At 40.6% G+C, this 27,030-nt stretch overlaps 4 protein-coding genes across 5 annotated transcripts in view; 3 read left to right on the plus strand and 1 right to left on the minus strand.

Moving 5' to 3' along the window:
• Nucleotides 1–1,255: 1,255 nt before the first annotated feature.
• LOC148177778 (116 kDa U5 small nuclear ribonucleoprotein component) lies at nt 1,256–5,029 on the plus strand. The gene is made up of 7 exons (XM_088031838.1): nt 1,256–1,380; nt 1,434–1,812; nt 1,858–2,126; nt 2,176–2,425; nt 2,471–3,211; nt 3,587–4,694; nt 4,743–5,029. The coding sequence occupies exons 2-7, from the start codon at nt 1,475–1,477 to the stop codon at nt 4,947–4,949; spliced, it is 2,913 nt and encodes a 970-aa protein (XP_087887964.1). The 5' UTR covers nt 1,256–1,380; nt 1,434–1,474; the 3' UTR covers nt 4,950–5,029.
• Nucleotides 4,958–6,719, minus strand: rho-4 (rhomboid-4). The gene is made up of 3 exons (XM_088031841.1): nt 6,627–6,719; nt 6,108–6,580; nt 4,958–5,652 (listed from the first exon to the last, which is right to left on the minus strand). Exons 1-3 carry the CDS (start codon nt 6,696–6,698, stop codon nt 5,130–5,132), a joined length of 1,068 nt encoding a protein of 355 aa, XP_087887967.1. The 5' UTR covers nt 6,699–6,719; the 3' UTR covers nt 4,958–5,129.
• Nucleotides 6,720–6,936: 217 nt separating this feature from the next.
• Nucleotides 6,937–8,579, plus strand: Mks1 (Meckel syndrome, type 1). Its single transcript, XM_088031840.1, has 5 exons — nt 6,937–7,027; nt 7,073–7,429; nt 7,475–7,700; nt 7,755–8,294; nt 8,341–8,579. Exons 1-5 carry the CDS (start codon nt 6,948–6,950, stop codon nt 8,572–8,574), a joined length of 1,437 nt encoding a protein of 478 aa, XP_087887966.1. The 5' UTR covers nt 6,937–6,947; the 3' UTR covers nt 8,575–8,579.
• Nucleotides 8,580–10,516: 1,937 nt separating this feature from the next.
• Smr (nuclear receptor corepressor smrter) overlaps nt 10,517–27,030 on the plus strand; it is a 50,552-nt gene continuing 34,038 nt past the window's right edge. For both annotated transcript variants that reach the window (XM_088032952.1, XM_088032953.1), the window contains exon 1: nt 10,517–11,153. In XM_088032952.1, coding sequence (XP_087889078.1) covers nt 11,068–11,153 — 86 coding nt within the window. In that variant the 5' untranslated portion in view covers nt 10,517–11,067. The remainder of the gene's footprint in view (nt 11,154–27,030) is intronic.

Here is a 27,030-nt window from a genome sequence, read left to right on the forward strand (position 1 = left end):
GAGATAAGAGTTATGACGTGAGAGGAACAGCCAACTTCATGATTCACACATAATCACATAAACTCGATTTTAGCCGGGAATTGTCGAAAGTGTATGTGCTAGGAGCCGAACAGTGTTGCCACGTCGGCGACCAGCTGAAAGGTGACGGTCGCCATAGGAAGATACCAAAAAGTCGTAATCGTTGCTGTGGTAACAACAAAGCGAACTTATTAAGAGTGCGAAAAGAATGACATTTGTTCACAGTCTACTATATAAACACGTTTAGTTCGGATTCCTGTATCTAAGCCAACTATACACCCCTCGAAAGAGGATTTGGGTTTTTCTCGAAAAGTAACAACTCTTTTGGAGCGAAATTAATCACAGGTGGCGTCCTTTTTATGTAGATTCTTCTCATAATGTTATATTTGCGTTATCGCTGTTAATTATCCTACAAAAAAATAGATTAGTTTGTTTAGAATAACAGACCCCGCCCCTTTTCATCTCGTTCAATGAACGTCGTGCGAGGGTTGTCTCTCCGGCGAGTTCCCGTCCCACCGGTGGCACTCCTCCAATCACGCGTCACTAGCGTACGAGAGGGGAACCTTCCCACCAATCAGAAAATTGGGGAGTTGCCGACGGTAGTTTAGGAGGTCAACTCGCTTTTCTTATACCTCCTCAGACGAAAACCCATTACGACCTTGAATTTGATAGTGATGTTATGGTAACAATACGCAGGCAGTTGACCGGTGAAGACCTTGGTACTGATGCCATCGCCTGATAAAGGACAAGAAAACAAACGATTTCTGAAAAGCGCAGCATTGAAGTTACGTCACTGCGGTTACATAAAGCAGGCCATGGACCCCACATAAACAAAAGGTTCTTGTTTTCGCACGGCTTGCTGGGATTTACGGAAAGTCGCAACTACGGCTTTTGTTTTTTAAAGGGATGGTTTACGAATTCAGTTCAACTCGTCGAACGGGAGAGAAAATAAATGTTTATTTGTTTATTTAGGCGTGAATTCTCAACTCGATTTGAGTAAATTAATAACAGTTTGTTAATGGTGGGCTATTTTTAGATCGGATCGATATTATTGGACGTGGCGCCATCTCGCGGTCACCACCAACACTTGATTTTCATTCAACACTTCCAAAACTACGTCCCATAATTGGAAACTACCAAGAAAACGTTTTTGTATTGATTCTGATCATTAAATAATTTAAACAAACTCTCCGATCGGTTTTTTCAATAAAATGTCCCTAAAACAGTTGGTGACTTTGTCGCGTGTAGGTTGGTACGAACAACAAACCAACTTAACCTAGAAATTTCGTGCAACGTTTCTGATCGTTGTAACCGCTGAATTCCCATCAAAGTGACTCTTTTGGGTGCTGAAACTTGCTACAGGTGAGCCGGTTTCAATAATTCAACTCTTTATTTCAACACCGACGTTGTTTTAGCGGTTTTTGGAGGTTATGTTTGGTTGCTTCCCGGCTTGAGGATGGACGCAGATTTGTACGACGAGTTCGGTAATTACATCGGTCCTGAATTAGACAGTGATGACGACGAGGAAGAGGACCAGGAGCCCCAAGAGGATGAAGAACAGCCCGACTATGACGACGAGCAGATGGAGGACGCGGAGCCCCAACCCATGGCTATAGTTTTACATGAGGATAAGCAGTATTACCCCTCGGCGCTCCAAGTTTACGGGCCGGATGTAGAGACTATTGTACAAGAAGAAGACGCGCAGCCTCTGGACGTGCCGCTGATTGAACCAGTGAAGAAGAAGAAGTTCCAGTTAAAGGAGCAGGACTTACCTGAGACCACCTACAGCATGGAGTGAGTTCTGTTGGTCGTAAATTCATTATTTGACTGTTTTCGCAGGTTTTTGGCGGATATGATGGACAACACCTCCTTGATAAGAAACGTGGCTTTGATCGGGCACCTCCACCATGGTAAAACCACGTTCATCGACTGTTTGATCCGGCAGACCCACCCAGGGTACCAAGACTACGACGAGAAGAACTTGAGGTACACCGACATCCTCTTCACCGAGCAAGAACGCGGGTGCTCCATCAAGTCAATTCCCATAACTTTGTTGCTACAAGACGTCAAGAACAAGAGCTACTTGATGAATATTTTTGACACGCCTGGTAACCCCCCAGTTTAACAAAACAAGACTTTACGCGTGTTTTATTACAGGACACGTCAACTTCTCCGACGAGGTCACCGCAGCGATGCGCCTCTGCGACGGAGTCGTCCTCTTCATCGACGCCGCTGAAGGCGTGATGTTGAACACTGAAAGACTCCTGAAGCACGCGGTCCAGGAGCAGCTGCAGATCACGATTTGCATTAATAAGATTGATCGGTTGATCTTGGAGTTGAAGTTGCCCCCACAGGACGCTTATTACAAGTTGAGGCACATCGTCGAGGAGATCAACGGATTGCTAACGTAAATTTCTAAGTTTGGTGATTCACTCTGATGATGTTCCTCCAGGTTGTACTCTGACGACGCCAACCCCCACATTGTCTCCCCGGTTTTGGGCAACGTCTGCTTTGCCAGTTCCCAGTACGGGGTGTGTTTCACCCTCAAATCCTTCGCGAACTTGTACAACCAGTGCTACGGGGATGTTAGCGTGGAGGAGTTTTCCAAGCGGCTCTGGGGGGACATTTACTTCAACAGCAAAACGAGGAAATTCACAAAGAAGGCCCCTCACAACTCCGCGCAACGCAGCTTCGTGGAGTTCATCCTCGAGCCGCTGTACAAAGTCTTCGCCCAGGTCGTGGGGGACGTGGACACCACTCTGGTCGACGCCCTCGACGAGCTTGGCATCAAACTGACTAAAAACGAGATGAAGTTGAATATCCGACCTCTTCTGCGACTGGTCTGTAATAAGTTCCTGGGGGACTTCAACGGGTTTGTGGATATGTGTGTTGAGCACATCAACTCTCCTCTTGATAACGCCAAGAAGAAAATTGAACATATTTACACTGGTCCTGGAACCAGTAAGATTTATGATGATATGATTAATTGCGATCAGGATGGATTATTGATGGTTCATAGCTCCAAGATGTACCCTAATGATGATTGTACGTTTTTCCAAGTCCTGGGGAGGGTGATGAGTGGGACTTTACACGCCGGGACTGATGTGAGGATCCTGGGGGAGAATTACACGCTCCAGGATGAGGAGGATTCCAGGGTGCTGACGATAGGCAGGCTCTGGATTTATGAGTCGAGGTGAGCCGCCAATTATGACGTAACTAGAAAATTATGGTGTGATTTTCTTTCGCAATCAGCCCGAGCGTGTGGTTTACGACTTTCCGCGTGTTAAATTAACGTTTCCGTGCCTTATCGATGTTCATTTTTCTTAGTTTTTAGCATTGTCGGCCATTTTGTATCCGCCATCTTTCTTTTTGACATTTTTCTCATAAACTACAAAAGATGAGAATTTGAAATTTTGGGAACAAAAATAAACGAATAAGACAAATCGAGTGGTAATATTCAATATTCGTGACACTTCCGGTTAGGCCGGAAGTAGTAGTCAACTCGCATATTTTAAATGGAACACCCCATATATTATTGCATTAAATGGTCACCCCCAATTTTCCCCAGATACAAGGTGGAGCTGAACCGCGTCCCGGCCGGCAACTGGGTGCTCATCGAAGGCATCGACCAGTCGATCGTGAAGACCGCCACCATCACCGACCTCACCATCTACGAAGACTTGTACATTTTCCGCCCCTTGAAATTTAACACTCAGAGCATCATAAAGATCGCCGTGGAACCGGTGAACCCCTCCGAACTCCCGAAGATGCTGGACGGCCTCCGGAAGGTCAACAAATCCTACCCTCTTTTAACAACCCGCGTGGAGGAGTCCGGCGAGCACGTCGTCTTAGGCACCGGCGAATTGTACCTCGACTGCGTGATGCACGACCTGCGGAAAATGTACTCAGAAATCGACATAAAAGTCGCGGATCCTGTGGTGGCGTTCTGCGAAACCGTCGTCGAGACGTCGAGTTTGAAGTGTTTCGCCGAGACCCCCAATAAGAAGAACAAATTGACGATGATCGCGGAGCCCCTGGAGCGCGGGCTCGCTGAAGACATCGAAAACGAAAACGTTCAAATCGCGTGGAATAAAAAGAAGCTGGGGGAGTTCTTCCAGACGAAATACGACTGGGATTTATTGGCGGCTAGGAGCATCTGGGCCTTCGGCCCCGACACCACCGGCCCCAACATTCTAGTCGATGACACCTTACCCTCTGAAGTCGACAAGGGGTTGTTGAGTTCCGTGAAAGACTCCATCGTGCAAGGGTTTCAGTGGGGGACGCGGGAAGGCCCTCTCTGCGAAGAACCCATCAGAAACACGAAGTTCAAGATCTTGGACGCGGTGATTGCCAACGAGCCCGTCCATAGGGGTGGTGGTCAGATCATCCCCACCGCACGGAGGGTTGTTTATTCGGCGTTTTTGATGGCGACGCCGCGGTTGATGGAACCTTACCTCTTCGTCGAAGTGCAAGCTCCTGCAGATTGCGTCTCTGCCGTCTACACCGTGTTGGCGAAGAGACGTGGACACGTCACCCAAGACGCCCCTGTTCCCGGCTCCCCTTTATACACAATCAAAGCGTTCATTCCAGCGATCGATAGTTTTGGGTTTGAAACGGATTTGAGGACACACACGCAAGGACAGGCGTTCTGTCTGTCGGTGTTTCATCATTGGCAGGTTTGTGGGCGCCCTCACCATAGTCCCGTTTCAGTGTTATTCTTCCAGATTGTCCCAGGGGACCCGCTGGATAAAAGTATTGTGATCCGACCCCTGGAACCCCAGCCGGCGACTCATTTAGCTCGGGAATTCATGATAAAAACGCGAAGGAGGAAAGGATTGAGTCAGGACGTGTCGATTAATAAGTTCTTTGACGATCCGATGTTATTGGAATTGGCGCGACAAGACGTCATGCTTAATTATCCCCTACTGTAGAGGTATCATAGTTTTAAGAGTTTTTTATTGTCTGAATCATGTCTAATAAAAAAAATCAGTTCTTATCAAAAATAATACAACAATGAATACCGTAATAGTCACATGTGTGATAATACCTAATCTGTAGCTACGATATGTGCAGTCAAGGCACTCAAATCACAAAAAAAATTGTACGTCAAGTTAAACCTTGGATTTGGGAAAGTAATCAGGCCACGCCAAGTTCCACACGATTGCGACACCCATTAAAAAGCAATACGTGACTATCGAAGCCCACCAAACAATCCTTTCGACTCTGGTAACCTCTAGATTCTTCAAGATGTTTAATCCGACGAGCAACCCCGCCACTGCCCCGGCGAAATGGGCGACGTAGCCGATGTTCTCGTCCATGTCCAAGACGTACCGGTTATAGATAGCCGTGCCGACGTCAGAAACCGTTACCAGAATGAACAAGAAGAGTTGGACGAGCGGAAAAGACATTTCCTTCCAGTTCATGATGATGGTGGCTATATGGGCGGTGATGAGAGAATAAACTCCTCCACTAGCACCGGCGAGTTTTACGGCGGGGTCGGCGATGGAGGTGGCCAGGGAGCCGGCGAGGACTCCTGAGAAGTAGATGAGGAGGACGCGCCACCATTTGTGGACCATCTCCAGGGGGATGCCCAGGAGGATTTGCACGAGGAGGTTGACGAATAGGTGAAATGCCCTGGAAAGTAAATTTAGTCCTCGGAATAATTTATTATTCACATATATTTATAATTTTGTTATTATAAACAAATTGTCAAAAGTCCCCATCGATAGGTGTACTGCTAAAAGTCATAAGGTGGTAAATGCTAAAGAAAACAACTCTGCAAATATCTCGTCACTGGTGATTCCAATGCCTAAATGCTTATTATGAAAATTGTGCCTTATCAAATTTGCCACAAAAAAGATCTCATAATATTTTTCCTAGGAGTTACCATTTTTGAGATATGAAATTTTCAAAATTTCTAGAATTTTATTCTTTTGGGCCTTTTTTTAGATTGAGGAAGTTTTTTTGTCATTGGAATCACCAGTGACAAGATATTTGCAAATATGATTTCTTAAGCGTAACTTTTTTAGCAGCACACTCATAGACTAATTGACTAATAGTGCAACTACTAAATCAAAATCTGCACTCACCCAACGTGCACAAACATGTACGTGATGAACCTCCACACCTCCCCCCGTCTATAGGGGTCGTAGATAAACGTGGAACTAATGGGCCCCGTCGCCGTGTTGGTCGACCCAGCCTCCAGAGCCTCATCCACACAGAAGAATATCACCTCAATTATTGATATGATGAGCATCCCCACAGCCGGGGGGTAACAAGTGTACTGCTCTTCATACAGTCCGTCGGTTTCCGAGACTTGTCGTCTCCGGGGCACCACCATATGGATATATCTATTAACAAAGTGCCCAAAGACATACTGTAAGTCAGGATTGTTGATCATGTCTACGAATTCATTGAAATCGATTCTTTGGTCGTTGTTTTGGTCGGACAACTGGTGGATTTTCCGGACGACATGTCCGGGAATGTCGTGCTCGTACTCCCGACTCTCAATCAAAGTGTTGAGTTCTTGGATACTGATAAGACCATCGTGGTCGCGGTCGTACTAAAATAACAAAGTTAGATTTGAGTTTACCAATTGGGGTAGTTACCCTGTTGAAAATACTGCGGTAGTACTGATTTTTCCGCTCCTGCAAAGGGGTTTCGCCCTCGTCGTGAGCCATGTTGACATAACCTCAAACGCCACCGCCGGAATTCCACACGCGACTGTTGCAACGTTTCTTTCTCAAAACAATAAACATTTGAACTTGCGTAATTACATTTTGTGTAATTATCAGCTGCGAAGTGATAACACGGAGCTGTGACTTTTTAGTTACTTTTTTAGGGACTTTCATGACTGACTGATTTTTAAAAACTCGGCGCGCGGCTAACGTCATTGTTGTGATTCATACAAAACCACCTCATTTAACGAAATGACTCACACTAATGAGTTTTTACAAAAATACACGGCTATATATCGCTGCTCGGATGATATCATCAACTTTAAAATTAAGTAAGTACACAAACAATTAGCGGGAAGTTCAAGGTTATTTCCCAGGATCAAACTAAGACAAGTTGAGGCCCCCCAATGGGAAGAAAAGGTCTTTTCGTGGCAACAAAAAGTCTTCAGTAAAGCAGAACAGGAGTTTTACCGCGACGAGAAAAACTGTGTTACGGATCTGGAAAAAAAGTATCATCTCGACGTGGTGAAGTTAGCCGCAGATGCGAAATTGGATTTGTTTTCTTACGTCAACGACGACGACTACGTTTTGAAAGAAGAAATCAACAGTTTGACCCAATTGGAGGATGAGGAACCGGACGAGTACGATTACAAAAAGTCGGTGACTTCAGCAGCTCGAAATCCCATGAGTCATAATGTTGAGTTCGACGCCATGTTTATCATGGCCGACTTCGGGTAATCCCCCAATCCGTCAAACTTTCAATTACTGTTAATTTGTAGAGAGTACGTCGATACTTCGTGGATTAAAAACGAAGAAGTGCTGTGTTGTATTAAATACGACAAGCGCCGGAAAATTCTGTCGGTTTATCCTGATTTTACCCACAATGCACCGTATTGGGTGACAATAGATGGCAGCACTAGTCGGAGTTTTGAGTACTATATTGAAAACGTTTCGGAATCAATGTCTGAGGAGGACCAACAAAAAGAGAAGGAGCTCATTAAAAAAGTAATCATTGTCCTGAACATTCATTATTCATACAACTAACTCGTGGTTTTTTAGTTAAATAGTCATAAGTTCGAATCCGTGAAAGAGTTCGATGCAACATTTTTTCTTCCACCGAAAAACAAACTTCAAGTCTACCTATTTTTTGAAATTTTATGGGCGAAACAGTTCGAATACGACACTATCTACGTCCAATATTTTATAGATTTGCCTTCTGAGTGGTCGTGCGACGACGAATCCCAACTCCAAGGAGTCACCCAAACCTGCCACGCTAAAACCGAAGAGATGTTGACCCACTTTGGTCACGTTTTCGATGTAGTCTTGAACTACAACATCGAAGAACTGGACAAAAAAGGTGTCCCTCGATGTCCGTACGTCTACTTCGAAATTATCTCCAAAGACACTTGGAGTCGCTTCCGGACTGAAGGTCTAACTTACAAGAATCTCCCAGTGGCTAAACCGGGGAATTACCGGTTTGAACTGCAATGTTTCCGGTTAATCCCCGATAGTATTTCCGGGCAACTTCGGCGGTTTTTTATCGGAGATTGCTCGAACTACAACGATATTTCCTGGATTGGCTTACCGAAAGACTATGCAGTAAGGGGTTTGTGTGCGTGAGGTTGGCAACACTGTCTTGTTTTAGGGATCTTTTCTGAACAAATATGGTACTAATACTGTGGGAACCGGGCAGATTGGAGTCCGAGTGAATGTTATCCAACAGAGCCAGGCGTTTTTGGAACAGTATAAAGAAAAAGATGAAAGTGGAGATATTTTTGAAAAACTAAATTCTTCCAGTTTGGTGAAGAGTGTTGAGCAGGTTCTGCAGGCGTTTAGACGCGCCAGGAAAAATATGATTGCAGCTAGAAAAAACTTGTAGAAATTCGTGGTGTTTTATTTACCTTTCCCTAAATCAAAATCAAGGAGGCTTTAGTCACTACTCAGGGCTACCAACACATTTCTCAATTCCATAGTCTCCTAGACACATAAAACGATTCGTTGTCCTTCATTTGAAAAAAAAACAATTTTCGTACAGGTAAACATGTAATCTCGTCCGTTTTTTTCACTTCCTGGCAAAATCGCGTTCGTATCTCTTTAAAGAAGCTGCTGGTGCTGCGGTTCCAGACTTCATCCAAAGTAGAGAAGGAAACGTGGCAACGTCGCCCCACTCATAAAACAAAATCGATATATAATTGTGTCTCGCCAAGATCGTACCGCGCTCGTCCCCCTTCGTTAATCTCCGTTTCGAGTTTTGTAGGCACCCGTACAAAAACGATTGATTTAGAGGTGGTAAAACACTCTTTTTCTGCGTGTTTTGTGCGCAAAGTCCGACAAAGCGTGTGAAATTAAAAGTGAGGTTTGTTCGGAAGTTGGTACGATCTTCCCGAGGCTTAACAGAGGAGTAAATGCGATGTTGCCACGTCGCTCCCCATGAACCTGTCTCAAATTGTCGTGTAACACAGTCGCCTATTTTGCAAGTCATTGACACGTCGCTCCTCGAGGGTGTAGATAATCAATGAAATCGATTTTTCATCCCTTGGGATGTTTCCACCATCCCCTGTATTAATTTATGAAAAATCGGAGGCAGCGGTGGAACCTCCCCCAGCCTGCTTTATTTTGAATTTTGGGTGTTTTTTTGTCTTCCAGGGGGTTGAGGGTGGCGTTATCTCCCAGCGACGTGCATCATTAATACGAATGATCACCCGGGCGATTATTTTATGGGATTGTAGTATTTTGATACTTTGGGATTAAAGGGGATAGACCGGTTTCGCCGTGGCCAACTTGATGTTATTTACCGCACGGCTTTGCAACTATCTCTCCTTCATGACTGTAAAGTACGATTTTTGCTTGTTTATCTTTGGCAAGGACAGTTTCGGACCAAGTTTGGCAACCGCGGATTTTTGCATGTGATAGACAGTTGCAAATGACGCCGATGGAGGAAATCGTGCGGTAATGGGAAATTGTTAAATAACACCATCTGTTGCGAAGTTGGCGCTTTTATCGAATAAACACTTTTGCCAAAATCGATCGCATTGTTTATCGATAATGACGTCACGCGCTGGTGTCAAATTTCGTTTAAGACGTCGCGGCGCCAACCCTTATCATCACCTGTCCCGGAATCGATCACAAATCTCAATAATTCAGCTTTTTGCTAATAATTGAAATTTCTAAATGTGATTCCCGTCTATTTCTGTGTGTGACGTCGATCAATAACAGGGAAAATATAGGCGGCCATGGCAACTCTTTCTTTTGTTTTTCCACATGCATTTGTTTTTCTTCGGCGCCTTTTTGAAAAATGCGAGTCCGAGGGGGCAAAACCCCCAATCCCAAACTCGAGGGGTTTTAATGGGAGTTGGAGCGAGGCAGTGTTGCCACAACAATGTTATTATTTCAGCCCCGTCGCGAATAAAATGTAATGTTAATAATAACAATTTTTTCGTCGTCATGTTGGTATATCCCCTTTAATATAACAGTCTAAAATCGTCCGTCTCTCTCGCTCCCGTTGTCGTTACGGGTAAAAATGAAACCGGAATACACTAAACCGTATTGTGCGAGCGGGCTAATCACAGACTGACGTTATTTTGTTGTGTTTACCTTTGCGGGTGGTTTACTGAGGGTGCGGAAAGAATTTCCCCGTTTTTTTCGGTGTGTTTTCCGAAACAATCCGCGAGGGTTGTTTGGTGGGTTGGTGCCACCTCCAGTGCGCGTTTTAGTGATTTTCGTTCGTAGTGAGATGGAAGTTGGCAGGTCGCAGCTCTTGGCGGCTTGCGTCTAGCTTCATCTCGCTTGTAGTATGCGTCCTCCCCTACGTTTGGAAAAGATCGACTCATCCGGACCTGTTTTCGTTTCAGCTTCGAAGTTTAACCAAGATGTCGGGTTATGGCGGTATCTATATTATAGAATTGTGTTTCGAGTGCATAAAATCCTAGTTCGATGACTGTAATAATAAATTCGGGAGTGTTTTCGGCCGTGTCGATGCAAATCAAGTGTGTGTGAAAATCGTCCAATCAACAAACGAGTGCCCACGTTCTAACCCTTAAAACACGTTTTTCCACGGAATTGGCGATCCAAGGAATTTTTCCCCGATTCATGTCCGATTTGGAATCGAGGGGGCCCTGCATTGCTACATACGTGGCCAACCGCGACCCAGCCACTTTCTCCGTGCGTCCTGAACGAATCGAGGTGGCTTGGCACAATATGTAATCGGGGGTGGTTTTTCACGTTATTTTTCAGTGTGTGTTTTTATTTCCGTTCTAAATAAATCGGGGCGACATGGGGGGCTGTGTAAATCAAATCGTGCGGTCGAGTGTGTGCGCTTATACAGTGTGTTCCTGAAAAAAAACAAGAAAAAACGTGCGTAAATGTATATGATATGGAAATACATTCCGTGAGAATTGAACATGGGCCTGTACAAACACCGACAATGTCATATTCGCAAAGACAACCCCAGAATCACAGGTAAGTCGCTCACCCGTCGCTCGCAGTTGCCACGTAAATCCTCCCGAGCCCCCATTAAACCTAACGGTCTCTCCCCAGTTCCAGGTGCGGATTCAATTACCCCCCAAAATCGCCTCCAATTGTCTCGAGGAAGTAACGTAATTACTTTTGTTGCTAATTTCACAAAGTCGTTATTTTGCCCACAACAATGGGCCCCCTTTTCCTATTTTTAATTGCTTCCACGAAAGATTAAACGACTTTGTCCGGAAAGGTTCCTTTTCCAAAAAGGAGTCTCAACAGTTCTGTAATCCTTGTCTTAAGCCATAATCGCATAAAACTCGTTCCATTAAAAAGAAAATCGTGTTTGGGAAGAAAAGCCACTCCAGCTCGTCGAAAAGCACGAAAATGTATTTTTCCAAGGCGTAGCCCTGTTATAAATGATGCTACCAGTGGAGGGGCTTTCACGACGGCAAAAACAAAGGCACTGCGTAATGTAACCTCAAAAAGTTTCAGTGATGCGGAAAAGAGTCGCCTGTGCATTGCAAAAATCAAATCTCGCCACCACTGCGACGGCTTTGAAATCTGAAACGGGTTGGCAACCCTGCAAAACTGTCACAATCTTTTGTTTAACCTCAAACTGGCACTGGGACACGCAGGGGTGCCAATATTTAATATTCCAAAACTAAAATTCGTTTATTTGATTAAATTCCGGACAGAAAAGAAATGTAAGATGGCAAGGACGTCAAAAGAAAACGAAAAGAATTTGTTGTAAGAATTTTAATTGTAAATGTCCACTGTTCTGTCCTTCAGCTTCACTTTCTAACTCTTTTCATGGAATTACTGGAGCTCGTTATTTCTAATTAATTTGTGATATTTTGTTTTGACATTTCTTGTTACCAATTAAAAAACGAAATTCCCCAGCGGGACCACAAAAACAGTTGGGAGCCAATAATGAAAAAATAGTAATTTGGATTACAAGGCCGGAAAATGCTTTTTTGGAAGTCAGTGGAATTGCGAGCCGAGTTGTAGCAACACGAAAGCATTTTCGGACACTATTTTTTAGGTCAACTAAATTTAAAGAATGAAAAAAATCTGATTTGGTGATTTTTACTCTTTAAGGTTGCTCTCCTAGTAACTATTTTGGAAATAAAACATTTTAACTTCTTTTAAAATATTTCAGCACACTTTTGTGTCAATTGATGACAGTGCGATACCAACCGGTAAAAAAAAATACCTAGTGTCTTTTTTAGATTCCTAGGCGGCCGTTTTTTAGCCTATTTATGTCTCCAAAAGCGTTAAAAAAGACGGCGGCTTAAAAACGCCGTTTTTCGGCCTATTTACATTTCTTCAAAAACGTCAACATCTTTTTTGGACGGCGGCCTAAAATAGTTGTTTGTGTACCTAGGCCAAAAAGTGTTTCCTTTTTGACCGAGCTTTGTTTTTTTTGTTTTAATGTCCGAGACGGAGGCTAAATGGCACTTTTTGGCTGTGATACGCACGAGATTTTTTCATTAATATGAATAATTCACTTTCGTCACCGCAATTTCACTCAGACTTCCAAAAGTATTTTTGGAGGAGTGGTCCACACTATTTTTTAAATCAACTATGTTGATCTCAAATAGTAACCGTCATAAAAAGTACTTTTTCGGCCTAGGCAGAAAAAGTGTTTCCATGTCAACGAGCGCTTTTCATTACTTATAACAAAATTGCATACTTTACTGTCTAAAAGCGACTAAAAAATAGTGACTTTGTGACGTTTGGAAAAAAAAAAACATTTAAAAAATTTGTTATTTTTATAATATTGACTTCCTTGTTCTTGTTTTACTATTTATTTTTTCTTATTTTTCGATTTTTATTGGCTCCCTGTATATGGCCTTGGTAACTCCACCCCGCAAACCTTTCGCCACGTCGCTCTTTTGTCAGTTCCGCCGACTTGATGGTGAAAATTGCACAATTTTCATTTGAAGCTGTCAGTCTGAAAATTTACGATGAGCTGCATCAACCACTGCTAAACCTTTTATATTTTTAGAAGCGTTAATCATATAGCAAATAAAACGTGTCTTCTCGTGTGCATGCGAAGTATAAAAGTAATAAAAGAAATAAAAATTTAACATTCATCTTCGGTTATTGTTTCTTTGTATAAAAGGTTCTTATCGTTTTCCTGTCATTATCAGTCACGATGGTGATGGCATTGTCAACAGAATGTTGATGCCCCATCTGGCACTAACTATGAATAATTTAGGGATTTTATTGGATTTTTTTATTAATGAACGTGTAACGATAATAACACAAATCTGAAGAACTAGACACACACCAGATTTCGTCCGTCGTTGTCTAGGGATTTTGGTTTCCACAGTTGGTACTCGATCAGCTGATATCTGAGCGTTTTGGTCCGGAAGGCGCTGGATTTTCGAAACGTGAAGCTATGAGAAAATTTCGCGAAATCTGCTGATCAAAGTTGGCGCAAAATACATAATTCCCCGTCAGCATAATATTACCCCAAGCATAACTCGAGTAAATTGCATCGATGTAATTTTTTTGCGCATTCGCTGCATTGCAAAACGTTGACACAACGTCGAAAAACGGCTGAGATTACAAACGCACGAGAAAAATGGGATCAAAATCGCCTTCGCTGTGTTCATCTAGTTACCCGTGATTTTCGCCACTGCATTGTGTCAGTTGTCAAAATTGCGAATTTTTGAATGGCGCGCGTCCAGAAATCTGCGAAAAATATCACGTAACGCTCTCGGTTGAATGTCATTTGTTTTCGCCCGAAAGTGGGTTCGTTAAAAATAAAAAACGTATTTTTTTTAGCCGTTGTTACGTTGACACAAACAAATTTTTAAGCTAAATTTATCCGCATCGGGTATTTCAGTGCGATTAACGTCGGCCATTTTGTTTTGCGCATTCACAAGTTTTTTCTTTCGAAATTCAATTAATTACACCTCCGTAAACGACGCACTCGAACGAATCAAGTAGGCCAGCAACCCGGAGGAGATCAAGAACGTAATGATATTATAAAAATAAAAAACAAATTGAAACACAAAACGTCCCGAAGGCAACTGAAAGGAAGTCGTAGCCTAATTACGCATCGAGGAGGCTGGTGTCAAAAAAACGTGTTGTTTTTACGGGGTTGCTTGATTTTCAATTAATTTTGAGCGTTTTGAGCGCCGGAATTCTCGTGTTGGCCGACATTTTGTCGTGGCTCGACGCTGGCTAGATCAAATTATTTACGGTGTTGAGGCGGTCAAAGTAGCCTTTGAAACGGTTTTAGTTTATTATTTTTTCATGTATGTGACATTGACATTTTTGTTCTTTTTATGTAAAAACAGTTAGGTTATGTTTGAGGTCAGCTTTTGACTGGCGATGATGAATCGGATTTCGAATAATTTCGGTTTTTAAATGATCCACGTTTAATTAACACCGGACGCGAATTACGGATTTGATTGGTCTCTTGAGGCTTAATTAATTTTCACAAATTTGTAAATTACTTGGCAAGTGGTTCATTCACATGGAGATTTAAGCAAATGCGCTCGAAATACACGTTTTCAAAAAACTGATTTGCACACTATTTGTTGCAATTATAACGATACGCACTGTAATTCCGGCATTGACTGTTTTTTTTCTTAAATACGCTTTTAATTATTCACTGCATTACCTGGAAATTGTTATATAATTACAACCAATTTCGGTATGTAAACTGCACTAATGTCAGATGAACGACTCCACCGGAATGACATTTTGAGAAAGTTCTAGTAATTACAGTGCGATCTGGAAAATGTCAAAAATTCCAACATCAAAAAATCATCATCATTAAACCACCCAAAGTCTAAAATTGGACGTGTTGTGGTATTGGCCTCTCGATTTTTTAGCGCCGGCTGTAATTATTTTCGTTTTGTTTCATCGGTCACGCTATGAGTGTCAAATCTGGAGAACAAGGAGGCGCATTTTTTGCGTTTCCATGTGATGACCGTCATTCTATGGTTCTTTTTGTTGTTGGCCTATAAATGAATGATGTTTTTGACGATATAATGATGGATGATGACAGGAACGCGGTTCTCCGCTGTATAAATCCGAAAAATGGGATTTATAAATTAAAGGCTCATGGAGATTTATTACCTCCTGATCAAATATGTCGGTTATCGATTTTGTGATTCTATAATTACATACTTGAATATTTAAGTAATTTTTGTAGTCCAATCAATAGGCGACGGATTTAATAAATGTTGTTAAATATGCATGATTCAGTTTTATGTATTAAAAGTTTTGGGACGGGAAATCTAAAATCGATTCGCCGTGTTTTTGGGTTAGAACTGTGCAAATGGGAGGTTTGCTGTCTGTACGTGTTATAAATTTATAAATAAACGCTCTGTACAATCGATTGCAACGCGGAAATATGTTTCAAGGTCATCTGATTGGAGAGGGTGTACATTAGTACAAATGTCTCGTTTATTTGTTGAGGAAATTTGAACTATATGGGCTCCTTTTTCGCAGAATTTTGCGCTGAATCCAAAACTGCCATTTGCTTATTTATGAAGAAATATTAAAGTATTGATTCTCATTTTACGCAGAATTTCACGTAGAATCCAAAAAAGTTAAGGTCGGTCCAAAAATAACTGAGTTATGAGCGATCAAAGTTTCGGATATTGAATTTTGGCTTGGAAAATTTTCAAAGCTCGATATCTCCGAAACTACAGGAGATTTTTTGAAACGGTTTTTACCAGCGTTTTTTTGGTTCATTTTACTTTAGAAAATGTTCTCAAAAGTCCAGAATTCGAGGATATATTTTTTGGGCAAAAAAATTTTGGGATGAAAAATTTTCAATTTGTCGTTTTTCGATCGCGCCTCGTAAACTACTCGCCCGATCGATCTGAGATTTGATCAGTTGATAGATTTCAAGCTCCTCTTTCGATCGATATATAATTTAATAATACTACACGCAGTTTTCACCCTGAAATAGCGTTTTGAAAATGACCCTAAAAACACCCTCTGAAAATCTATTTCGGTCGATATCTCGCTTATTTGTTCAGGAAATTTGAGTTACATGGGCGCATTTTACGCAGAATTTCGCGCTGAATCCAAAAATATCCTTATTTTTTTTGTACGTCAATTAATAACAAAGTTAGAGGCGTTTGAAATTTCGTGTAGTTGCCAGAGGGCCAAAATTTTAGAGGTTTGACAACGATTTCGCTCGATATCTCCGGAATTAAGCCAAATATTAAGAAACCCTTTTCGGAATCGTTTTTTTCGCGATTTTTTAGCTTAGAAATCGATCTTCGATAGTTCGAATGCGAAATTTTATTTTTTTCAGTATGTAAGTTAGCTGCTTTTCGGTCTCTAATTTGGATTCGGTCACTATCTCGCTTATTTATGAAGCAGTATTAAAGTATTGTGCTCTTTTTACGCAGAATTTCACGCAGAATCCAAACCTGTGCGAATTTTTCAAGTATCTCAACAAATAACCGAATTAGAAGCGATTGAAATTTGAAAAAATTAAAAAAAAATTGGTTGGATTGTAAGAATTTTTCTGCAACGTCGACTGAGATTTTTAATGTACGTCAACAAATACCCGAATTATAAAAGTTTTGGAATATTTAGTGTACGATATCTCACGACAAATTTGCGCCATCGTTTTTTTAGCAATTTTTTTCGAAGTGCCCAAAAACGAAATTTTGGACTTTTGTTGTTTGGCCGATTTTTTTTTAATTTGTTGTTAAAACCTGCCACTTCTTGGCAGCCAAAGCGGACACATGGCACATGCCATTGTTATTAAAACATCGCCACTTTTAGCCGCCCCCAATTCACCTACTTACTTTGATTTCCGAGATTCGCTTAGTCACAGACGTAAAATTGATCGTAAAATTGTGATTGGGAAAAATCATTTCAGGCGGCTAAAAATTTTAAGTCACTTTTGGGGATTTCCCAACAGCTTCAATATTTGAGCAATGCGTGAATTAGTTTACTTTTCTCAAAAGATTGTTTGAGGTATTTCGCTGGAATTTTAACGGTTTCCAAGAAAAAATAATTGACTTTTTGTACTAAAGCTTCGCAGACATTTCGGTTTAGCATTGCCACATTTTTGAGATTTAATGATTTACGTAAAGTAATTCCATTCAAGGCTGAATTTTGAGGTACAGAAATACCTTTTTGTTGTAATTTTTTGAGGAGATTAGCGTGCAAAGGTTAAGGTCAACGCTCATAGGAAAGTCCGCGGTGTTATTGGTATTTTCACTTTTATTTAATTGTTGTATTAGCATATTGCTTATGACCCTCACTGTGTCAATTTGTGTGTGTGCTATTCCGGCTCAATCAGCGACATTCGTGTGGTCCATGACCCACTCTAAGGTGAACTTTTTTCGGCTACCACTTTACGATTTCCCTCCCAACCAAATTAGTAATTTTCATTCAACCATTCCACGTTGGCAGAACTGTTCCGCTGGTCGAAAAACCTCAGAAAATCTGCGTGGATTTTAGCGGAAATGACGTCATCGTTGTGGGATTCTTAACATCTCCACTTCGCGGTTCTGCAAAAATAAATGATGATCTTGTTTTAGTCATTGGAAAAGAACTCGAGCCCTCCATGTGTTCGAGTTTATCTTTTTGGCCTGACATGCGGGCCGTCGGCAGCCCCCATTTCGCTTCGCGAAAGTCATAAAAACGCGAATTTCCCGCGGATCCATAAATAATTGATGCCACACTATGACAGGTGCGACGTTTCGTACGTGGACGCAACGCCCCAACAGGAAATCAAAAAACCGTTCCCACATACGCACGAAATCGCCAAAAATGCCACGTCGTCTAGTGTTTGAATGCGCCTTAATTATAATTGAGGCAATAAACAAGCGATTGTGCAACACCACAAAAGACTTCGTTACTGTCGACAGACTCCAAAAAAAAAAAGACAGGACCGGCTTGGCCAGTCGCGTGGAGGGGGGCGAAGGAAAAATTACAATTCCACCTACGCTCTCGCTGTCCGAATGATTCAATGGCTCGATTGTGTTTGTTTTTTTTTTCTCCTCTCCGTTTCTCTGTTTTTGTCGCTTTTTTATTACCCGTTCAAGGATAGACGTTACGGCGGTTTTGGAGGAAAATGGCGATTTTTTTCAAGGTCGCGACTTGCACCTGCTTCCCGCATTGATTTCTCTCAACTGGGAAAATTTAATCGGGGAAAAGGACACTTTCGATGAATCTTCTCCTGTTTATCCATCAATAACTCGCGACGGGTCGATTTTTTTTATGCCGGTTTTTTTTATTTAATTTCGCCGTTGCTAAATTGGGGGTATTAACAGGGGAATTTTAATACAGAGAGGGGCTAGGAAAATATGGCCGCATTTCTATTGCTTATTAACGGAATTCGAGCCTAATTATACTGGAAGTTTGAGAAATTTCACGAAAATTTACCTTGATGACATCTGACAACCGGTTTAGTGTTTTTTGTCAGTTCAAACTTGTTAATTTGTTTTACATTTTCCGTCGCAAATGGACGAAATTGTCTTTTGCAATAATTCATCGATCAGTTGAACGCGACGTTAAAACGTCAAATAATTGACAGATGTTAGCGAATGACAGATATCAAGACATACGTTCAGAGTTCCGGCCCACTAGATAAATGCAACTTCGCGTGCTTTGTTTTGTCGTAACACATCTGAGCGAAAATTGAGTCGAAGCAGGCTTTGCATGCTCGATTGTGTTGGTAGCCCTGAATGCAGTTGGGGTGACGTGTGTCAAATAACAGCGCTGCCAACTTGAGCTTCACTTTTAATGAACGAGATTCCAATCATAATTAAATTTTTTTTATTGTTGAGTTTTTTCCCATTTATTTATTATGTTCGTTTATTTGTAATTTCGTGTTTTTCTAATTTTTTTGTATGAATATTTCATTTTCTCTCAGAACTTTTTGGTCCGTAGGCTGAATCGTTCCGGCTCGTTTAACTCATATTTTTACATAATTCCTCAAAGATCAGTATATTGAAATTCCTAAGTTCTTTACATATACTGGAGGATATAAAAAGAGGCTCCAAAATAAGCGCAGACTGTATAATTAATTTACTTGCGTCGACGCAACTTTTGCGGCACTAAATTACAGTCGATGGGTTAATCTCTATGGGAAATCGGTGTATCAGTTTTAGGAAGTCACTAGGAAATCAGGAAAAATTGTTAGGAAAACAGGGAAATGAATAGGGAATCACCGGAAAATCAATGGAAATCATTGGGTGATCAGGGGAAAATAGACGAAATCACAAAGAAATTAGGGGAAGTTTGACGAATTCAAAGGAAATCAGAGGAAATTAGACGAAATTAAAAGGAAATCAGGGGAAGTTAGACGAAATCACAAACAAATCAGGGGAAGTTAGACGAAATCAAAAGGAAATCAGGAGAAATGAGACGAAATTAAAAGGAAATCAGGGGAAGTTAGACGAAATCAAAGGGAAATCAGGGGAAGTTAGACGAAATCACAAGGAATTCAGGGGAAGTTTTACGAAATAACAAGGAAATAAGGGGAAGTTGGACGAAAACACAAGGAAATCAGGAGAAGTCAAGTGTAGGCCATTTTTGAGAAGTATTACCCCTTGAAAAAATTGCGCATTTTTTTATTACCTACATTTTACACCGATCCGGCGACTTATCGCACTTAATTTACCATTTCTGCATAATTTATTAATTAACGCAATTATTTTAACTACAGTGCACCAACGACAATTATGGGCATTAGCTTACTTTGAACACATCAACTTTTTTTTTTTTTTTTTTTTAATTTCCTCATCAATGTTGCAACCAGCGTTATCCATTTATTTATATCCACTAATAATTTGTTGTTAAGTTGACGTGAGCACCTATCTACAAAAACACAAAATTGCACGATAACAACAATTAAAATTGTTGATATAATTCGGTTCCAAAACATCCCCACTTACGCCGACACTTCATTCCTCCCACGTCTCCGCATTTCGCTGAACCGATCCGAATATTTTTGCGGCAGTTTTTCGGTTGGTCTTGTGATAACGCAAATGCATTATGGAAGTTTGTTTGCATAAATGCATACATATCCGACCCAAATAAATTACAGTTGCGACAGGAAAAAACATGCCAACAACACAGATCTACTCGAAATGAAACGAGATGTTGGTTATTACAATATAATTGCATTTCGTACGATTATAGTGCCCTGACGAGACGCTTTTATTTCATTCGGGAGCGAGTTTCGTTAGGAGTTTTATGGGGTGTAAAGACAAGAAATGGGAGAGATAGCAGGACGTTGCTCTTTGAATAAAAAGGTGTGTTGGTAGTACTGCTGCAGGGCTGCCAACACTAGTCGAGTTTCAAGGCTCCCTTGCAATTTTTTCTTGTGTTTATGTTGTGCTCAATATACATTCTAATAAAATCAAAATTAATTCGGCGTTTCGTAATTTCCGTTGGTAATTTCTTGATAATCATGTTGTTAAGGTGTAATTACGGCCAAAAGATGAGGCGAAGAGAAAAGGATGAAAATTAAGTATCATTAAAGTGGGCGCTCTTTATTTAACAAGGGATTAACTTAAGTGAACGGAAAGTAAGTGGTGAAAGGTCCGAATTTTATTTCAAATTCTTGGATTTCGTTGGTGCGGAGAAACCCGATTTTAGAATGACCTATGCAGTCTCAAATTTTAATAATTTTTGACTTGTAAAGCAGAATAGTTTTGTTTTGTTGAATACTAACGAAATGTCACTGAGAGGACCAAATTAGTTCAATAAAAAAACAAAGTTTTCCATTTTGGAAGAATTTGAAAAAAAGGTGAGCGCCACTTCAAGTCTTTTAAAATTTAAATTGCGTCGTCGAAGGGGCCGAATAAACAAGCGATTTGACCAAGGCCGCTTTTTAATGAAGGTCGAATTAGCGGGGTTTCACTGTATTAAAATGTAATTATGTGAAGTCTGATTTCCAATGGTTCACTGTAATGTGGCTATAAATAAACAAACCGGTCAAAATTTTGTCCAGTTCCACTTTTTCTATTTCCCCCAAGGGAGATAAACATGAAAACATCACAAAATAACAATTCGGTAACCGTCAATTTACATACCATCAAGTCTTGTAACCACTAATTTGAATCTGATTAGTGATAATGCTAACTTTACGGACTCTATTTTTCTCGTTTCCAACATAAACTGTCAACGAAACTTGGCAACGCTCGTTCCATAGAGAAAAAACAAGCATAAAACATCAATTAATGCGTAAAAATAATTATGTATACAACATCTGGAAATTGAGGCTTATAAATAGTTTTGTACTTTGGAACGCGGCCCCCTCTTGAAAGGGGGCGGTATGAATTTTTGACCATTTGCGTGTTTAATTGTCCAGCGAATTAATTGGATGACGTGGGAGCCAATTGTAGTGATTATGTCGCGAGCGTAACGTTGCGTCGACGCAACCGAACTTGAGACGTGGAATTTTCTCCGCCAAATCCGGAAAATTAGCTTTTACGTCCGGTTGCGAAAAGAATTCGATCTGTGATTGCAAAACCGTGTACGATTTAGATAATTCGCTGATTGGCAACGAGCAACAATAACCGGTAATTGTAGACAATCTGTGCGTTTCTGCAGTTGCGTTGAACTCTGACTCACTGAAATGACAATAAAGATGTCGTTCACCTTGTCATTTTTTATTATTTTGAATTTCATGATAAGATTATTACGCATTCGTCATTGCCAAGTTGTTGTTTACGAGGAATAAGTTTGACAGGCCGGAGTGACTGTTTTTCTACCTGAGCTGTCAAAGAGGCTTTTATCTCGGACTGAAACATCGACGGCCGAAAATAACGAAAAGAAACACGTAAAAGTCGCACAATTGGGGGCTCCGATGCCGTTCCTGAAAAAATAGGCCGTTTCTTCGATTTTCGGTGTGACCGGGGCTTTAACCGCCACGGTGGATAATAGATATTTATATAACAAGTGCGGAAAGTGACCAATTTCGCACGAGTGTGAATCTAAATGCACGAGGCGTGAGCCGAGTGCAGATTTTTTGATGAGTGCAAGAAAGACACTTTTCGACGAGTTATGTACACTATTTTTCCTACGACCTTCCTTCATCCGGAAGAAACCATAAGTCTCGATAATAGTTCATTTCTTATTTATTCTAAATGTCATTTTTCTACGACCTGGTATAAAAAAAAGTTATTCCATATAGTTAGATGGTTGATGTTTTCGTACATCCATTTAGTAAATATCCCACCAGTGACTTTTACTTTCGGAAATGAATCTACGAAAACAGGAAAATTACTTTTTTTGCACTCGTGTAATATCTGCACTCGGCTAACGCCTCGTGCATCAACCCTCACACTCGTGCGAAATTGGTCACTTTCCGCACTTGTAATGTAAATATCAATTTTTGTCTGTGCTTTCATTGAAGTTTTTTCTAGAAAATGTGGCGAACAATGGCCGCTACCGTACTATGCTCGTTATTTCAATAATTCCTAATCCCATTCATCAGCGCTCTATCGCAAAATGCATATTTCTGGAAAGAGAACAATGAGAATTATGCGCCGCTGTTCCAATTTTCGTTGTTATTGATGAATGTAGCGTAACATCGGGAAGTTCTGCAACATTCCGCTTCAGAGTTGCATTTGGGTTCGCACCGCGGGATCAGACCGTTTTGAAACTTTTCCCGGAAAGCTGCATTTGCCCAACAAAAACAATCGTAGCGTAACATTTCGCACGTTACCGGAACGTTGCATAATCTTCCCGGATTTTTCCGGGGCCCGTTGAGCGACCTTGTCTTCCAAACCTTATCAAAGAACGGCACGGAATTCCGGGGGTGTTTTTTTTGTGCCCCATAATTGGAGCAATGGCACGAATGATGTCACAGCACGACTTTGTGATCAAGTCGCGAACTCTTTGACCCTAACCCTTAGAGATTTCAAGCGCTTGTAGGAGGCGGAGGTGGGGAACGATCCGACTATGAAAAGAAAAAAGTTGGACGGGCGTGACGGGGGAAAATCCGGTTAAAAATAATCCGGGCATGCCGAGAACGTGTAGTTTCTACTCCATCTAAAGGGTGGTTGCATTTGGGTCAACGTCGCGGGAAAATTGGGGTGCTATTGGCCACACTTTCGTTAAATCGTTTTTTTAGTGTTTTTTTTTTGTGTAGGGTTCGGTCATGAAGTTGGCAGCGCTGTCATGCATAGTTAAATTGATAAAAAAAACGAACGTAGTTATCTGTACAGCTGTTATCAATTGTTTATAATAAACGTCAACATTCCGCGAATTTAAGTACATAAATTCACTACGCAGTCATTTTAGGGCTTTCATTGTTTTGACATGGATTACTTGATGTGTTCGGATAAAAAATCTGTTGACATTTTGAGGTTAACTATCCAGAGCTGCCAACATTGTAAAAATCCAGAGCCTTCTCGATAATTAAGCGTCAAAGGATGTTGAAATCTGTACCATCTAAAGATCTCTCATCGATCATAATCATACTTCAACACGAATCGTAGATTTATGACCACAAGAAGTAATAGACTATAATCAATTATAGATTTTTAAAAATGGGGAGTGGGCGGGTAACTAGAATTGAAATTTTAAGTCGCCACATGAGTGACTTTTCCCTGATTTATGATTTATAAAAAGTTCAATTAATAATTCGAAAATGCTAATTTAACGGCGGATTAACTTCATATTTTGACGTTTTAGAGTGTTACAATTTGATTCAGTTGGATAATGAAATTTGCACTGGATTTGGCGAAATTAAATTATTGTTTAAAACGCAATAATACTGCGGCATTAATTTCCGAACTATTTAAATTTGGATCTGACGATTGTTTAAACAATTTATTTTTGATTTGATGATATTATTTTACATCAATGTTATTAAATGACAATTGACAGTTTTTAATAGCTGTAGCATTTTTCCACACGTTGGTAGCATTGATTTTATCATCATGTCACTACTTAACCTCAAATTGTCAGTTTTTTGTACCAGTAGGCAATTTGGCGTGCTACGTCACTTTCTTGACGTAGCCAAAAAATAAAAGTGCGTGAAATTGAAATTGAAGCTGCACTAAACTAACCATAATAATTAGAGGCGAATTTTGATGAATAATGCATAGATGAAGAAAAATTATAGAGAGACTCCATCAGAAAGCTTATGATATTAAATGACAATTGACAGTTTTTAATAGCTGTAGCATTTTTCCACACGTTTGTAGCATTGATTTTGCCATCATGTCACTACTTAACCTCAAATTTCAGTTTTTTGAATCAGTAGGCAGTTAGGCATGCTACGTCACTTTCTTGACGTAGCCAAAAAACCAAAATGCGGGAAATTGAAGCTACACTTATAAACTAACGATAATAATTTGAGACCCAAGGAAATGGAAGCACTTAGAAGCGAATTTTGATGAATAATATATGAAGAAAAATTATAGAGAGACTCCATTAGCAAGCTTTTATTTTTAACAGGCGGCAAGGAAAATACGAACGGAAATCAAAGAAATAAAACTATTAGAATATAATTCTTTATTGTCATATAGCATAGAGATGAAAAACCACCCTCGCCTCGTTAAAAAACGTAATGACGTCATTCATATCCGAATATTAACGTCTCCGTTGCCGTCGGCTCCCGTTCCTCTCGCTATCCGCTCCGTTCTTCAACTGTTCGTGTCCCGGCCGACCGCGATGCACGCGCGTTCGCCTTTCACTCTAGGTCGTTGTTTCCCCTCTCTCTCCCTCTTCACGCTGTCCTTCTCTCCGCAACAAAATAAAAACTCGATTCTTGCCAGCTCATCTCTTCCCATCTCTTTCTTTTCTCGCTCTTTCTCCTTCCACGATCGCGGTGGACTGCCCTTGTCACGGCCGTCGGCCATCGGCAACATTGTATGTCGTGGAGATGTGGCAACGTCGCGGCCGACTGTATGCACCGGCTGCTGCGATGTGTTGTCGGATTTTTTACGTCTATTGTTATTTCGATGGAATTTTCGACGAGGAACGGTCGGCTTCTCTTTCTCTCTCGTGTGAAAAATCGCTCAAGGACACTAATTCGATGAATGGTACGGGCACGCACGTCGGGGGTGAACGAGACTGCCAGTTTCGATGAAATTAAAACAAACAAATTTCTGGGGGGATTTTTACCCGACCTGTGAGCTTCGGCTTGTTTATGGGAATTCGATTAAAGGTCAAGTTGGCCTAGCGAAGTGATATTTTACGGACGGAAAAGTAGGCTGGGGGTATTGACACGGCTTCGGCCCGAGAAACGTCAAAGTGACAGTATGCCTTTTTGACGGTTGGTCCGCCATTTTGTGGTGGCCGCATCCTTCAAAATGGCGCGCCGGGTGCTAAATATTCATGCCATAACAAAGGGCGTCTGTCACTTACCATTTTCGCAACGCTGATGTTAGAATAAAGGAGTGGATTTCAGACACTCAAATAATGTGAATAGTGCGTGTTCAATGTGGGCAGAGGTTGCCCTACCTTGGTGTTAGGAAAACCTTGGGAGACTTTCTTTTTTAAAACCGAACCGAATAAGAAATACCACAAAGGAGTACCATAAAAGTGCTCGCTTTGCCGCGATAAATAGGGCAATAAAAAGATGAATTTTACACTTTTGAAGGTAGCTTTCAGGGGCGGTTTTTGTGAGATGTGTTTTGTGTATTTTACTCACATAAAGGGGAATTGTGGGGGAATTAATTCCGGGAATCTGACAGTCCCGGGAAAAATACGTTACGTTGTTTCCAATCACTCCTTATTTATTCCTGGGAAACCCCCGAGGCGTGTGCAGAGTCGCCTAATCAAAAGTTGTTTTCAATTAGAATGTATAATTAATATTTGTAATAGAAGACAGTTACCGAATAACGCAATGTTTCTTCAGGGGAATTACGAATATACAGGGTAGTCATTCGGTGACGCTTTTATAAATAAGTAATTTATATTTTTGAAAAGAAGAATGGATATGTTTGAATAAAATGCGTATCTTAAAATTAATTTCAGTTGTCAGAAGTGCCCCATTTTTGCAGGGTCGCATTCAACTTTTTTTCTTTAAACGCAACCAATCACTTTCAGTGGAGGAATTTGATGAGTTTTTTAGTAAGCTATTCAAAACTATCAACTTTAAAATTTTTGGTCCTGGCGTTTTTTCCGAAAATTCTTGAAGTTGCAGTGTCTGATTTAAAAATTGACAGCACCATTGCATTTCGAGATATGGAGATAAAACTTGACACGTTCAATGACTAAACTATGCTTTTTCTCTTGATTTGATCAGAAATTAATTTTAAGCTTAAATGTAAAAAATGGACGATTTTAATTTTGAGGATTTACAAATGGCCAGAACTTGATTTTATCAAATGGAACCCACTGTGAATTGAATAACTCAAGCCTTCCAAGACATTGATAGAAATACTTGTGAAATATAAACATTAATTCATTTTTAAAAAAAGATTTAGATTTGCGTTTATTATTATTGGTAATATCGAGGATTTAATTTAATTTTCAAACTTTTGAAATCGATCTCTCGCTTATTTTTTGAAGTAAGCTCGCGTTATTATATATCATTTTACGCAGAATTTTTCGCAGATTCCAAATCTGGGATTTAGATTCAGATCCGACAACAAATAACTGAGGTATGGCCGATCAAAATTTCGGAAAGTTGATTTTCATTTTTCCTCATTTTTTCCAATTTTTAAAGTCAAATATCTCGGAAACTATTAGAGATATTGCGATGCGGTTTGCGCCATCGTTTTTTTCGGCTCATTTTACGTTAGAAAATGTTCTCAAAAGCCCAAAATTAGATAGTCGATTTTTCGCGAAAAAAAATTCCGACTCAAACGATGAAAATTTTTCAATTTTTTTATTTTTGGCCATAACTCCTTAACTACTTGTCCGATCGATCTCAAACTTTACCAGTTGATAGATTTTGAGTTCTTCTTTCGAT

The sequence above is a fragment of the Gnatocerus cornutus genome, chromosome 3 (genome assembly GCF_029298725.1).
Source record: "Gnatocerus cornutus isolate USDA-ARS CGAHR chromosome 3, icGnaCorn1.1, whole genome shotgun sequence".
Classification (NCBI taxonomy): domain Eukaryota; kingdom Metazoa; phylum Arthropoda; class Insecta; order Coleoptera; family Tenebrionidae; genus Gnatocerus; species Gnatocerus cornutus.

What these genes read in the sequence shown, in the direction of transcription:
- Mks1 (XM_088031840.1), top strand. Translation starts at nt 6,948, where the DNA reads ATGACTCACACTAATGAGTTTTTACAAAAATACACGGCTATATATCGC. An exon ending in AGAAGGAGCTCATTAAAAAA is followed by an intron (nt 7,701 to 7,754) that starts GTAATCATTGTC and finishes GTGGTTTTTTAG; the next exon opens with TTAAATAGTCATAAGTTCGA. An exon ending in GCTTACCGAAAGACTATGCA is followed by an intron (nt 8,295 to 8,340) that starts GTAAGGGGTTTG and finishes GTCTTGTTTTAG; the next exon opens with GGATCTTTTCTGAACAAATA.
- LOC148177778 (XM_088031838.1), top strand. Translation starts at nt 1,475, where the DNA reads ATGGACGCAGATTTGTACGACGAGTTCGGTAATTACATCGGTCCTGAA. An exon ending in GAGACCACCTACAGCATGGA is followed by an intron (nt 1,813 to 1,857) that starts GTGAGTTCTGTT and finishes CTGTTTTCGCAG; the next exon opens with GTTTTTGGCGGATATGATGG. An exon ending in CTCTGGATTTATGAGTCGAG is followed by an intron (nt 3,212 to 3,586) that starts GTGAGCCGCCAA and finishes AATTTTCCCCAG; the next exon opens with ATACAAGGTGGAGCTGAACC.
- rho-4 (XM_088031841.1), bottom strand. Translation starts at nt 6,698, where the DNA reads ATGGCTCACGACGAGGGCGAAACCCCTTTGCAGGAGCGGAAAAATCAG. An exon ending in ACCGCAGTATTTTCAACAGG is followed by an intron (nt 6,581 to 6,626) that starts GTAACTACCCCA and finishes TTGTTATTTTAG; the next exon opens with TACGACCGCGACCACGATGG. An exon ending in TACATGTTTGTGCACGTTGG is followed by an intron (nt 5,653 to 6,107) that starts GTGAGTGCAGAT and finishes TTTACTTTCCAG; the next exon opens with GGCATTTCACCTATTCGTCA.